The following is a 14,518-nucleotide window of genomic DNA, read 5'->3' on the forward strand; positions in this document are numbered from 1 at the left end:
TTTTGCCCAAAAACTAAACAAAATAGCTTTTGTTATCCGATTAAATAAATTGTAACAGTATTTGTTTATGTGTTTAATTATTGGACCAAGTGAATGTAGTGATATAGCATTTTGTATTCCAGCCAATCCATAACTCAAAACAACTATGAAAATAGCGGTATAGTATCATAACAAAAAAGAAAGTAATTAGGACTGGTACAAGGGTCATCATCTTCAGCCCATCACATCTCTCCAAATTATTTTTTGTGAACCATAAATAAATAAACAAAAATGGATCTGCAATAACACAGATGGGCCCAATCTATTGCTTTTGCCATTAACAAACTTTCCTAAAATGGTCGCAGCTGTGAGGCTGGCAGCAAATCGCCCTTTGAATGTGCTCATATTTTTTTAAAACATCTCTGGGCCAATGAGGTGGTTGATTTGGAACAGCAGTGGTTGCACCCTAACCCAGTATAGATTGTCTTCATCCATGGGGGGGGGGGGGGGGGGGGGAGGGTTTGATGTTGGGGTGTGTGTGTGTGTGTGTGTGTGTGTGTGTGTGTGTGTGTGTGTGTGTGTGTGTGTTGAGAATATCCACATGATGGTCCACACACACACAAGCTCATTCGCAACCCCCCCCCCCTTCCCCCCACAGCTGCCACCTAGTTCAATCCCCCCCGCCTCACGCAGTCCCACACGTGGCCATCATGGACAGACGCCCCCGCCGCCTCGCTGAAGGGCCCGTCGACGGTGGCTCAGTGATGGACGTGGCTCAGCAGCTCCTCTTTGTCCATCTGGTAGCGGCTTCTCTTCCACACGTCGCGGAGCTCCTGGAGGGTGCTGCCGATCTCCTTGCCCGAGGTGACGCCCAGCCTCCTCAGGTCGTGGCCGCTGACAGGGAAGCGTGGGGTGGACCAGTCCGTGAGCTCCGCCAGCAGCCGGGCCTCGCCCTGGTACTTGAGCAGCTCGCACACCTTGAGCTTGGAGTCCAACTCGCGGCTCTGTGGGAGAGGATGGAGGGGTGAGAGGGGAGGGGTGAGAGAGGAGGACGTGTCAACTCACCAACTCAAGTGGTGTGTCGCGCTGACGGAGACTGGATGGCGACGCTCCTCATGTTTAACCGACCAGGGGCCTCATTACAGAAACTTCCTGACTCTGAAATCCTATCCTATCTTAAAGGTTGGGTATGGGATTTGCGAAACGCCAGCAGATTTTGAAAACACACAACTCAAATGGTCCTACCCCCTCTCCTTCAACGCTGACTCTGAATCCACCCATTCCAAGTACATGGACGCGCAATCATGCACAAGCGAACACCGATGCGCGAGAGAGAGCCATTAGCTTGTTAGCTAGCTCCAGTAGCTACCGCAGGATAACAACAAACAGAAGCTTGCTCTGGGTCACAAGCTTTGAGTATGTGCACGAAGGGGTCACGCGCTTGGAACGGGGGAGGGGGAGGGGGAGTGCAGTACAACCGTTTGATTGACGTATTTACTGTCCAATGCCACTCGGTGGGTCTGGAAATCATTGGCTGGAGTTTTTCGAGCCCTGCCCGTTCCACAGATGATTGACTTGCTTAATTTTCATGTCAGTACTTCTAACTCAGTGGCTGTAAGTGGGTTATGAATTTCTTAAGGTAGGTTTCCCAAGTTAGGTGGCCATACACCCTGTCCTAAATTCAAAATAACTGTCAATAACTGAAAAAATAAAATGGCAGCAGCACTGCTAGTAGGTCTGTATGACAATGAAGACGAGGAACATCACAATATAAATGTGATGGCTAAAAGGCTACGGAGACTGCATAATGATTTGTTACATTTGTATTTTAATTTCATTTTATCGCCTGCAAAGTCATTTCATTTTGAATTTGGTGGAAGAACTACTTTATTACTACCTCTTCTTGTTCTCTGTACCAATACCCGCCATGACCGTAGTACTAGTGCTACTAGCTTGCCGTTATTAACAAAGATCCTCAACAGTCTCTGTTAACGTTAAAAGTAACTCATTCTATAAATCTCATGCACACTCTTAGTGCAGAACAGACATAACCTGACGATTGCCGATCGAAAAATCTGATTGAAAGAACAGTTAGGATCACCTAAGATAAGATGCCAAAAATAAGATGGGAAACAGCCAACAGGTTAGGGACTGCTTCTGTAATAGGAAATTAGGATTTTTCCTATCTTTGAGTCCCTAATTGAAGTTAGGATGAGAAGTTAGGATTTTTTCTGTAATGAGGCCCAAGCACCCCATCATCAATTGAATATATTTTGCCTATACATTTCAACTATGGCAGTTGCACTCCTGACCATCCCTGGAAGGAGGGATCCCCCACTCTGAAGGAGGGATCCCCCACTCTGAAGGAGGGATCCCCCACTCTGAAGGAGGGATCCCCCACTCTGAGCTTTCTTCCTTGCTGATTAAGGGAGATCTTTCTTGCCCTTGTGGGGGCTTGGGTCAGGGGGGTTGGCATAAATATTTGGCCTGTTAAGCCCTTTGAGTAGTAACCTAAAGCATTTATTTATATTTATTGTGGCTTTCCCTTGAAACAGAAACACAGATTAATCACTTAAAGGTGACATATTGTACCACAAGGTGCGAGTGTGATTAGACATCATAAGGCTTGTAGCGGCTAATCACACTCACACCTGGTGGTATAATATGTCACCTTCAATGATCGAACCCAGACGACTCACATCGATGATGAAGTCTGTGAAGGGGGTGAGGCTGTCTGGGTTGTCCGGACACTTGTGCAGTTCTCGTCTGTGTTTTACAAGGAACTGAGCCAGAGTCTTCTCCTCTTTGGACACCTTGAGCCTTAGGTCCATCTTGTCCACCTCCTCTGGCCGGTGGAAGAACGCGGCCAAGACAGTCATGGGCTTGGGGGAAGAATCCTTGGCGTTCTGCCACACGCGTTTCATCTCCTCAATGTCGCCATCTGGTGGTAAACCTGGGGCGTCAAAACAAATGGGACGTGAGATCGATTGGCCATTTCAACAAAGCCATGTTAAGTGGAGGCCATCGTTCCACTTCAGACCGTGCTACTAATGTAATTAGGCGAGTAAGATATTCAATTACCTTATGCAATGGATTCTGGATCACATCTTGTGTTTTACCAAATCCAAGCAATGACGGCCACCCTAAGAGCCAAAGGACTATTTCCCTTCGATCTTACAGTACATTTCACACAGGACATTAAATATATAAAGGAAAATCATGCGGATAGCTATTATAAATACTTTGCCACCCCTGTTTATGTACTCAAATCTGAAGTCATGCAATTAAAAGTGAACAAGCTAACACTTGCACTAATCATTAATATTTATTGATATCGATACCATTTTCGATACTCCTTGACGATCCAAGTCTTTATCGATACCACTATCGATACTTTTCTATTTATTGGTGTAATTCTTAATAAGTATTGACATCAGTATTTTTAATTATATATACTAAAATGATTAGAGCCTTATACAACTGTATTAGTAGTACAGAGACATGAGTAATACAGTATTACTCATGTTTCTCACAAACTCAAAAACAAAAACTCAATTTACCATTTCTCTATGTTACATTTGAACGCATCATGATAACATAACATAACAGTCGTTTCACCGAGCCAACCTCAACACATCATCACATCTGAAACTTTATTTCCTTTTTAAGATAACTAGCTTGTATGCTGCCGATTTCAACACCGATTTCACAATTGGATTACTATTTTTAACTGACGGGACTAGCGACAATGTCTGTGTGTGCGATTACCGCTCGTACTTTAAGTGGATGATTAAGATGGCCTATTAAGACTGTGGTGCGACAGGAGAAGGAGGAGCCAGTCTTTTCAACTCAGAGACAGTCGAAGGTACTGCATTTGGTCTTTATATGATGCACAATGCTAATTTGCTTGGCCTTTACAATAAATGATTTTCGCCCGTTCAGCCATCCTCGCGAGCAAAGTTAACTGCCAGACTTCACTTGTTTTACTTGTAAAACTGTTTGCTTACAATTCCATTCAATAACATTGGTGGACACGCCGCAGTGATAGGATTGATTTGATTTAAATGCCGTGAAGCGACTCGAGGGAGACAACATTACGTTGTCTATGGACAAAGAAAATAATAAATGAACGACGGGACTCGATAGTGGTATCAATAAGCCCAAACGTTGAGGATTTTCGGGTTTTGAAAAAAGTGGAACTGGGTCCTTGATAGAAGCGGGTTTCGATCCCCATCCCTATGTACCACAGCACGCACCACCCAGCCCCCACTCTGCTCCTCCTACTCCTCCTCTCTTACCCATGTACTGGACCAGGCCCAGGTCATACATGAGCTCCAGCAGGTGACCGGCATGGTTGCCCACCACCATCTTCTTCAGCTCCACCCAGATCCTCTCCCCGGAGATGCCCGCCAGGCCAGAGGCGTTGTCCCTGATGGCGTCCAGGGTCTCAGGCTCGTGGTCCCCGGGCTCGGGAACCACCCGGCCATAGAACCTGTAAAATGTGGTTGAAAGGGGCCTTTCAATTGCAATAGTGTTGCTGGAGGCAGGGCTCTGGAAAGGCTCAGACCTACTTTTAGGGATCCAGACCGCTGCAGAATTGTAACAGATGTGTGTTTAAGTTCCAGTTATTCTACCATTGAGGGTGCGCTTTCAGTCCGGCATTCCACACAGGCACATTTCCCGATCCACACTTTTGACAGCATGGATATTCATATTTTCTTAGCGTTTGCACGATTTCTCGCCAATAGCTCAACACTATCTAGCTTTATATTTGTTTATTGACTAATTATATGAATGTAAGTTGTAAGGGCAACTGCGGATGTCCTCGCACAAACTCTCTTCTACACAGGCATCTATTTTGCAATCTGGAGCATGCGCATTCTCCCCATCAGAAGTTATGCTATAACATAGACGGACTACTGGATCCCAGATTATGGAAATGATGAAACGCAGCCCTTTGTTCTGCAGATGATACCAGCAGTATCCCAACAACGTTCCTCTTTACCTGAAGTAGCGTAGGATCCTCAGGTAGTCCTCCTGGATCCTCTGTTCAGCGCTGCCCACAAACCGGACTTTGCGGTTCTGCAGGTCTTCATATCCATTGTAATAATCGTATAGGGTTCCATCTAACCCTATGGGAGCGCGTTTGAACAAATTGTACCTTGTTATTCTGTGTGTCAGGAGAAATGGACATTATATGAATGATTAATTTTTTTGACCCGTTACGTCATAAAGTTTTAAAAAAACAGAAAGGGCAGAGTAGCAATCAGAAAGACCAGGTCAGCTGAATTATCATAATTTGTATTATGTTATAATAATAATAATAATAATAAATTACCTAAGAACATGGAGTTGATGGTGAGGTCTCTGCGCTCTGCGTCCTTCTCCCAGTCCTTGGTGAACTCCACCTCGGCGTGCCGTCCGTCCGTCTGCACATCCACTCGGAGAGTGGTCACCTCAAAGTTCTCGTTGTGAAGCTGCCAATGGAACAGCAGGCATCACCTTAACGACCTCTTGCACCCCTGTTGGTAAACCAACTGCTCCCAAAAGGTAAAAAATTGGGCTCCATCAAACATGCATAATAAAGTAAGATTGTTCAGGCCTATTTCACAGCAGTGAACAATAATTGGCACACCAACAAACCCCATTATGTTGCACACTGTGTGATAAAGGAATTGTAGTTTTAATTGTTTTTTAAGTCATGCCAAGTTCCCTCAACTAGCCCAGGATCAAACACTCGCGAGAGTCTTACTCGGGCAGTGATGGTCCCGTGTTTCTCCCCTTTGTTATTGATCATCCTGATCCCTGCCGCCTGGAACATGCGCTTCATCTCCTCCGGAGTGGCCGTTGTGGCAAAGTCCACATCCTCTGGGCGCTTGCCCGATAGCAGGTCGCGGACAGCACCCCCTGCAATTCTCAACTCAAACTGGTGCTTTTCAAATAGACCTAGTAGTAGACATACAGAAGACAATTACATGGATGATAGTTGCTGGGGTTGATTTCATTCAGTTGAGAATTGGCCATGCAAGCGTCGTACCTGCTACAGCGTTCAATCCTTCTGACAACAAGGACTGGAATTCACAGGTCTTCAACTTCATGGTGAGGAGGTTACGTGTCCAAATAAGATGTGGTCTTCTGATCAACAGCGGGCTAATTATTCTGCCCAACATCTAACCGAATAAAAAAGATCAGACAAAATAGTTTGTAAGTGTGCGTGCATACAATCTTTCCCTTCACATTAAGCAATGATGCAAATTAAGCAGTGAGAAAGAAATGTGTATGACACAATGCTGGCTGACGTGGGCAACATTGAAACATTATCTATCTCCCTTTTCTACAGACAGGAAGAGAAATAACGACCACAAACCTAACGGATAGCAATGACTTCAGACTCATACAACTGTTCGACCATAACATCCTTCAACGCTGTTTGCTGAAGCCACTTGCTTCCGATAGTTGCAGGAAGTGTTCTCCCCGCATGTGGTAGTTGACCAATGACGAAACGGTACGTCACAAAAGGGCGGGGTTTAGGATAATCAGTCTCGCGTTATGTCGTTGAGTTGTGATACTTAAGACAAATTATGAATTATTATATACGAAAACACAGGTAAAAAAATATATATTTTATATTTAATATAATATAATAATAATAACAGTTAATACTATTCGACATGATGTATAGCACAGAGTTTTACGCTTTGTCAAAGTGAGCAGTTAAGTAAATAAGTAAATAAGTAACTAAGCAAGTAAGTAAGTAAGTAAGTAAGTAAGTAAGTAAGTAAGTAAGTAAGTAAGTAAGTAAGTAAGTAAGTAAGTAAGTAAGTAAGTAAGTAAGTAAGTAAGTAAGTAAGTAAGTAAGTAAGTAAGTAAGTAAGTAAGAAAGAAGTAAGTAAGTGATTTTACATGCATGCATAAACCTATTTGGTTCTCGCGAGACTCCCCCAGGCTGATCTCCGCGCCCTGTTACTGTCAGACTGATCACATTCATCAACAACCCCGATGGCCCAACTGGAGCTGACAGCGCTGAGGCCGTGGGACGACTTCTTCCCTGGGTCGGAAAGATTCTCCAAACCAGACTTCAACGATCTGGCAAAATGGAACAACAGAGTTATAAACAACCTCCTGTATTATCAAACCAATTATATAGCCATGGCCATCGTGGTGTTCCTCTTAGTCGGGTAAGTGGATTGAGGTCTTGTGCTGCCACGTAAACTACTGATACGCGATTATTAACACAAAGTGTTAGAAATGTTTTTTGCAGTAGTGCATTTGAACCTTTTAAAACTTTTTTATTTCTGCGACCAAGGTTAAAGACATTGTTTGTCTTGAGTCGAGTCTTCCGTGACATCCTGACTTGCGGATGTTTGCTGGGGCGGATCTATACCCCTACCCTACTCCTCTATGTGGTATTTGTTTTACATTCATTAAAAGTTCCCGAAGAGCCTCGAAACCAGAGCTACTTCGAGCCTCTTCTTTTTTTTTTTTTATCTCTAAATGGCCCTGGTCGAAACCAGTCATCCTACCCATGCTCTCAGGCGGGGTTTCTCATTGCGTGTTTGGTTATTAGGCTAACAACATAATACCTAAGTACCCAGTAGGTATTCATTTGGAGCAAAATGTTGAGATTTATTTACGTGACTGACCGCAAAGTTCATACAAAACAGGGGAGACCAATGGGTGGACCCTCTGTCTAGCTTTTTTAAGTTCGTTTAGGAGACCCCCGAATATGCTTCCACGTTTTCTCTATAAATAGGAGCCTCACTTGTTTTTCCCTAGGGAGGGATGACATCTCGTTACCATGGTAACTAAACTCCGTCCAGTCAGCTTGCGCTCTGTAAATAGCGAACACATGAGATGACGTCATTTCGCCCAACAGGACTTCCCCTTTTACGCCGAGGGGGTGAAGTCCAGATAGATCTTTACTAATCAGTCCAAAGGTGGGCCTCATCACCAACTAGCTGTCAATAGCAGGTTCGTCAATTTATGATGATTAAAGCGAAACAAGTCAGATTGTTTGTAGAATAATCCAATCCGTCTACTTTAAATGACCAGAAGATAAATAGATGTATGTATAAATCTGTATATATACATTACATAGGCCTATAGTGTACAAAGTAGACGCTATATCTAATGCTTTAAACTTAATCCATCCGTTCACCAGCTGGCTGGAGCTAATTCCACTGCTATGAGTGGATAAAATAAGACTTGTACACGGAAATGTGTATCTTAAGGCCAGTGAAGTGTATCAGCATTTCCCAAACATCTCTCAACATTTGACTATGACTGAGGGTGACTTAACTTAATTTACATATTATGATTCATTGACACACACACACACACACACACACACACACACACACACACACACACACACACACACACACACACACACACACACACACACACACACACACACACACACACACACCGTATGTCATTTGAAGAGTGGTAATTTCTCATGACCACACTTGTGCAACTGTTGAAATTGTTTAATTGTGTGTTTTATTGATTATCTTATCTTGTCTGACTTTATTGATTATCATGTCTGACTATGTCTGCAATCCAAAAACTACCGAAGACTGACGAGCTTCAAAGGACTACACTTTGTGGATTATATCGCGGATTTGTGGGATGCTCATTGTCCTTAGGAACGGCGCGTAAAACGGATCACTGAAGGATGTCTGACTCTGCTCCCCAGACCGCGGAAGAGGCCGCACAGCTGTTGAAATCTCTCATTGTGACACGCAGTGGGAAATTAGGAGTGTGTACACGAAAGAGTAACGAAATCAAAGCTCTGTTTGAAACCGGAGATGTTGATAAAATTGACGAACTTGCAAAGACGTTGTTGAGCTGCATCGATGATTTTGAATCTGTGCATCAGTCAGTACAAAATCTGCTTGGTGAGGAGGAGAAAGCAACGGATAACGCTGATTGGTATGAACCGAGAATAACGAACTTTAATAACTTTTTTGATGAGGTGGAAGCATGGAAAATTCAACAATATAATCTTGAAACTATTGTGGATCCTATGGATAGTGTATCTAAAGTCACTGGAGCTACATCTCGGCGTTCTAGGACCTCCACCTCCTCAGCTAAAATAGCGGCAGCGGAGAAGGCTGCGCTTGGCCATTAAAGACCCACTCTACTACATTGTAAAGGACAATAGGCCTACTGATAACAGGAAATTTAGTTAATAGTTACCTTGAGTCATTTGTTAATCGATAAACCTCGATAGCACTTTGCATTTATTTTGGACCATATCGTAGGTTTGTCTCCATGATGATGCACTCATCGTATAGTGCCGCTAGGGGGCGCCGGTATCACACGAATTGTTTCAGTCGAGCGGCAGGATTGAAGGCTGTTTTTCTGACCCGTCCATATGTTGTCCACCTGCAGATTTCTGAACCCGGTGGGGATGTTCATGGGGATGGCCGTGGTGGCGGCGGTCTTCCTCGGTTCGGTCTGGGCGGGAGAAAATAAAGCAGTCATAAAGACCTTCAAGAAGCAGAACCCTGCAGCGTTTGTGGCTGCCATCATGTTGGTCAGCTACATGCTGATGTCTTTGGTGGGAGGCGTCATGGTCTTCATGTCGGGAATCACTTTTCCTCTGGCTCGTAAGTTCAGAATCAATAGTTGAACAACCAAGATGTCCCTGTACATAGACACAGATCTTCCTTTTGGCTGTGCACCATTTTACATATTTGCCTCCTATTTCTGGAGTATGTTAAATGGCTACATACTAGGCCTGTATTGTATTATATGTCTATTTGAAACAGCAAACAGACAGGCAATATTTTTATGACATTACCCCAAACCAATTGAGTAATGTCAAACATGAATGGCTTTAGAGCTCTTTTGTAACAGAATTTCGAAGCAGGGCTACTTAAGGGTGCTTTCAACCAGGCACCCTCTCTTGGTTTTATTGAATTTCTGATTATTTAGTGTTTTTAATCGGCAGCAGATGAAGCGGTTCCTAACAGGAGCTGCACCTCGCGTGCGTCTGTCCCCCTCCCTGCAGTGATGCTCGCCCATGCCTCGTTCCGCCTGCGCAACATGAAGAACAAGCTGGAGAACCGGATGGAGGTCGTGGGGCTGAAGAGGTCCCCCATGGGCCTGCTGCTGGAGGCTCTGGGACAACAGGAGGAAAACCTCCAGAAGATGCAGAACTTTTTGGAAGCAAAGATGAAGGAGTGATGAGACACTGCTGTAGACACACACACACACACACACACACACACACACACACACACACACACACACACACACACACACACACACACACACACACACACACACACACACACACACACACACACACACACACACACACACACTCCCTCCTCCACCACTGTTTAACTCCTCAATGTTTGGTCAACAGACTTGGAACAAAGCGCAGTCCTGATTCTCGCGGAGCACATAGTGCTCAACCCTCAAGGCCTGCATGGGGTGGGAGTAAGCGTCAGCATTAATGCATGTGTGTGTGTTCGCGTATGTACAGTATGTGTGACATGCATGTATGACGAGTCTATCATCATATGTGTGCATACGTATGAGGCTTCTAGTGAATAAGCATGTTTGATGTATGTATGAATGTTTGTACTGTATGCCTGACTTGTGTACATCTGTACATATTCTTTTTTTGGTATGTATTCACGTGGGTGTGTATGTATGTTTGAGTGACAGGGTTGTCACCTGGGCTTTAGGGTTCTCGGGATTACTGAACCCGTTGAGGTCCCCTCTCCAGCAGAATACTGTTACACATCTCAGACCGCTATTTAACTTTACTGGCATCACGTATGGTATTTATTTACTGTTTTGTTCCATTTCTCTTTCTGGTATATTGTGAAACAAGACAACCGTCATCTATGCAATGGAGTCCTGATTTGAAAGCTGCATCTGTTGGTTAAGAAGTCCTGCAGATATGAATAAGAACTGTGGTTTAACTTAAATTGTCCCCATGTGAACGTTCCTTGACTGTGAAAACATTTTGTATCAGTGGTCTGGAATGTGCTGAGTGAAACCAGAATGATGATAAGACAATACACTGAATCTGAAAACACAGTGGCTCTGGGGTCTTTGTGTACAATAGTTTTTCTCAAATATAGATAGATAGATAATACATTTTTTCAACTATTTTTAATTGGTCGCAGATGTAAATTCCTTGAAATTGTATCTTGTCACTACATGCTGAAGTTGTGTAATCAAATACTCTCAACACATTCTCAGTTCAATGTTTGCCCTCAATACATAATCATGGCAACATTATGAGATGAATCTACGCTCACCTCACTTAAAGGGCTATTTTACAACCAGGGGTGATGCCGATTAGCAGCTTCACAGTGTCTCATAAACAACCCCTTATGGACATTACAAGTGGCTGTGTCCTAGGACAAACCAGGACACCTGATAGGCCGGTCGCGCCATCCACCTGGTGGCACAAAAGGAAGTCCCTTTGAAATACACCACACCCTCGACCCCGAGGCTATAAATCCAAGTGCATCGTTCGCGTTGACCAAAGCGCATCCGACCCGGCAGAGCCTTCAAAGGGGAGTAAAGGTCGTGACCCTTGTCTCATCATTATTCCCGCCGCCCCCTCCCGGTGGTTTATTTCTCGACAGCGGCCCCAGAGGGCTGATGGATGGGTTAACTTTGTGAAACCGTCTCCCTTCCTCCCTCCCTCTCTCCTCTACTTGTCCCGATGTTAATCAATGGTCCTGCTGTATGGGCTCCAGCAGAAGATTACAGCCTAGAGAGCGTGAGCGCGAGAGAGAGAACGAGCGTTGACGAAGTGGATCCATCTGTCTCACCCTCACACTCCCCCACCGCACCACCCCCAGCAGCATCATCATCATCATCATCATCACCACCACCACCACCAACACCAGCACCGCCTTCTCCTCTCGCTCTCAACCCCCGCCTCCCCAAAAAATAAGCAGTGGCTGCGTCAGCACTCCTGGGCCTTTCTGATTGGAACAACATTTGGAATTGAGTGCAGATAGTGGCGGGCTGTGACTGCAGCGCTCGAGCATCTGGAGCGTGGACTTACAGCGCGCTCCACGCTGTTATTTGTTGTGTAAGCAGCAGTGCTCGCAGATGGGGAACGGGTGACGTAAATCGCTGAGTCAAAATAATCATGAACCTATTTATATGTGATGTACTTATTCTGTTTTGCATCTCACTGTTGCTGAAGGTGTTGGGCTTGTACAATGTGACAGGCCTCAATTTTGGAAGGATAGGAACATTCAAGTGTTTTAGTTATGTTAGTGGTAATGGCTTTTTGGTCATTGTTTAGTCGTTCATTGTAAAATTATTTTTTATTAAGGGGGAGCATTTTTGTGTTTGAAACAGCAGCTGCGTTTCTCATGCGAGACGTGGTAAAACAACGTTTTCATTAGCCGAGGTTACCTCAGTTTCTCTTTTGAGTCCTCTTTTGAGAACTCTTTTGAGTCCTATCAAAATATAATGTATATAAAATACAAAAATAATATTAAATAATATGTGGGGAGTATTACCAACAAAAATCCCATGATGCTTGTTGATGTGCAAGCCCTGTTGCAGACTTAAACAGCTCACAGAGTATAAGAGTGGGAGTCTGGGAGGGAAAGTACTTTCACGGTCTGATCTTGTCTGTGTGCTCAGGTGGTGGAGGAGTTGAGATCGGGGCTGCAGGGCTTTCTCCTTCTGAGGCGTGCTCTCTCCTGAAGGTACCTCATCCATGTTGTTGTGCAACCTAGCTGCGCACACACACACACACACACACACACACACACACACACACACACACACACACACACACACACACACACACACACACACAGTAACCTCAAGGTTAGTCCTGCAAGGGGTACAGAAGAGGCCCTTGTTCAATATCCTTTGACAGCTGTGTTGACTGTCCACACACACAGACACACTCACACACGACTGCTGGAGTGTACTTCACAGCAAACAGGTTCAGGCCGTGGTGCATACTTTGAACAGACTAGAGATCTTGGCACAGTCTTTTGTTCCGATACAGTTCTTACTCCTTCATGACTTTGACGGCACGTTTTAACAGCATGTTGAGTGAAACTGACATTTAGTCTTCTTTGTATTTCAACACAATCCAAACCATGCCAGGGAAGCAAAAAGCAAAACAAAAGTTAGCTAACGTTACTCTTTACAACAGACTCATAGGAGTTGGGGAAAGGGGAAAAGCTGCCATAATTGTACATGCATTACTGCTCCCTCGAGCACCCTTAAGAGGATGTGACCCCAAGCGACCCACACCACTCGTCCTCCCTGAGAAGCTTTGGTTTTCGGTTGGGTGGCTGGCAGCTACTCTCCTCACAATGACAATCTGCTCTTGTGTGAGCAGGTCCGGCGGCTGCCACCTGCGGCTGTTGGCATCCGTACCATCAAGCTGACCAGGCTTTAATACTAGCCTCACAGGGAGTACTGTGCACCTACCACCACCAACAAACTCAACCTCCACAAGCCTCTCTTGCCGGTGAATGAGTCTCCACCTCCTTGATCTGACCAGCGTCGTTCCACACCACGTGACAACCCGGCGGCTAAGCCACTGATTACCCCCTTAACTCTTGTCTGCGCAGAGAGAGGGAAACGTGTCAGATCATGGGACGTGCAACAGGCATCCAAGTCTCAGTGGTTGTTTGTCGTCGAGTGGGTTCCTCTCAATTTGCATGACAAACAGAGGGTGCGGCCGCATCGCAGGGCTGATCTGCGGTAGACATCAGGAGGGTTGTTTTGGTATGTTTGTAGTGTTGCATATAGGGGCACATTGTTAACAGAGCCACATCTCTACCAGCCAAGAGAGCAGCCTCCCTTGAACTGCGTGTGCAGCTGGCGTTGAGCAGGGCGGGTTGAAGGACAGACGGAGACAGCTGCATCTATCTCTCCTTTCTACTACACATACGGTTCACTCCAGCCCAGAATCATAACAGAGGGAGGGACAGACGGACAGAGAGACGCACACAGACAGAGAAAGAGAGCGAGAGACAGACGGAGAGCCCAGGACCGAATGCAGCTGGTGAACTCCGAGCTGGATTTAAGAGTTTATGGGTGTGGTGTGAAATAGTGGGATGGCCTGACTTGCAGGGCTGAGAAGTTTGCCGTGTTTAATGAGAGGCAGGGGAGGGAGGGATGGGGGGAGGGGGGATGAGGTGAGTTGTTAGAGGGGGTGCGGGGGAGCAGAATGCCGGAGGACATGTCGAAGAGCTTCTCTACACGGACGCCCACGGTGAGGGCCGTGTCGTATGGGTGTCCCAGGGATGACACCAGTGGAGTTTATGGGCCGCGGAGGGCGTGTCAGCTGTTAAAGACTGGTTTGGTTGGTTTTTATGGCTCAAGAGACCCAAAAACCAGCCAGACAAGATAGTTTGCAGCCTCTTCTGAAAACTAAAGATTTGTTAGGTTGGTACATTAGTAGTTGACTCACTTATCTCATATGCATCATGTTGACAACCTTATAAATCTGAAACAAAAAAGGCAATAAGAATGGTTTAGATAGAACATGCTTTGTCTATCAAAGACATACAACCCC

The 14,518-nt window shown here is 45.1% G+C and overlaps 2 protein-coding genes across 2 annotated transcripts; one reads left to right on the top strand and one right to left on the bottom strand.

The window, feature by feature from the left end:
- Window positions 1-60: 60 nt before the first annotated feature.
- Window positions 61-6,498, bottom strand: trnt1 (tRNA nucleotidyl transferase, CCA-adding, 1). The gene is made up of 8 exons (XM_060069497.1): window positions 6,347-6,498; window positions 6,017-6,149; window positions 5,732-5,925; window positions 5,318-5,456; window positions 4,985-5,111; window positions 4,278-4,471; window positions 2,679-2,932; window positions 61-983 (listed from the first exon to the last, which is right to left on the bottom strand). The coding sequence occupies exons 2-8, from the start codon at window positions 6,147-6,149 to the stop codon at window positions 738-740; spliced, it is 1,287 nt and encodes a 428-aa protein (XP_059925480.1). The 5' UTR covers window positions 6,347-6,498; the 3' UTR covers window positions 61-737.
- A 439-nt stretch (window positions 6,499-6,937) lies between these two features.
- On the top strand, window positions 6,938-11,038 carry arl6ip5a (ADP-ribosylation factor-like 6 interacting protein 5a). Its single transcript, XM_060070191.1, has 3 exons — window positions 6,938-7,157; window positions 9,376-9,593; window positions 9,998-11,038. The coding sequence occupies exons 1-3, from the start codon at window positions 6,979-6,981 to the stop codon at window positions 10,171-10,173; spliced, it is 573 nt and encodes a 190-aa protein (XP_059926174.1). The 5' UTR covers window positions 6,938-6,978; the 3' UTR covers window positions 10,174-11,038.
- The last annotated feature ends 3,480 nt before the right edge of the window (window positions 11,039-14,518 follow it).

The sequence above is a fragment of the Gadus macrocephalus genome, chromosome 13, assembly GCF_031168955.1.
Source record: "Gadus macrocephalus chromosome 13, ASM3116895v1".
NCBI classification, from domain to species: domain Eukaryota; kingdom Metazoa; phylum Chordata; class Actinopteri; order Gadiformes; family Gadidae; genus Gadus; species Gadus macrocephalus.

What these genes read in the sequence shown, in the direction of transcription:
- trnt1 (XM_060069497.1), bottom strand. Translation starts at nt 6,149, where the DNA reads ATGTTGGGCAGAATAATTAGCCCGCTGTTGATCAGAAGACCACATCTT. An exon ending in AGGATTGAACGCTGTAGCAG is followed by an intron (nt 5,926 to 6,016) that starts GTACGACGCTTG and finishes GTCTACTACTAG; the next exon opens with GTCTATTTGAAAAGCACCAG. An exon ending in CATCAACTCCATGTTCTTAG is followed by an intron (nt 5,112 to 5,317) that starts GTAATTTATTAT and finishes GCGCTCCCATAG; the next exon opens with GGTTAGATGGAACCCTATAC.
- arl6ip5a (XM_060070191.1), top strand. Translation starts at nt 6,979, where the DNA reads ATGGCCCAACTGGAGCTGACAGCGCTGAGGCCGTGGGACGACTTCTTC. An exon ending in GTGGTGTTCCTCTTAGTCGG is followed by an intron (nt 7,158 to 9,375) that starts GTAAGTGGATTG and finishes GTCCACCTGCAG; the next exon opens with ATTTCTGAACCCGGTGGGGA. An exon ending in AATCACTTTTCCTCTGGCTC is followed by an intron (nt 9,594 to 9,997) that starts GTAAGTTCAGAA and finishes CCCTCCCTGCAG; the next exon opens with TGATGCTCGCCCATGCCTCG.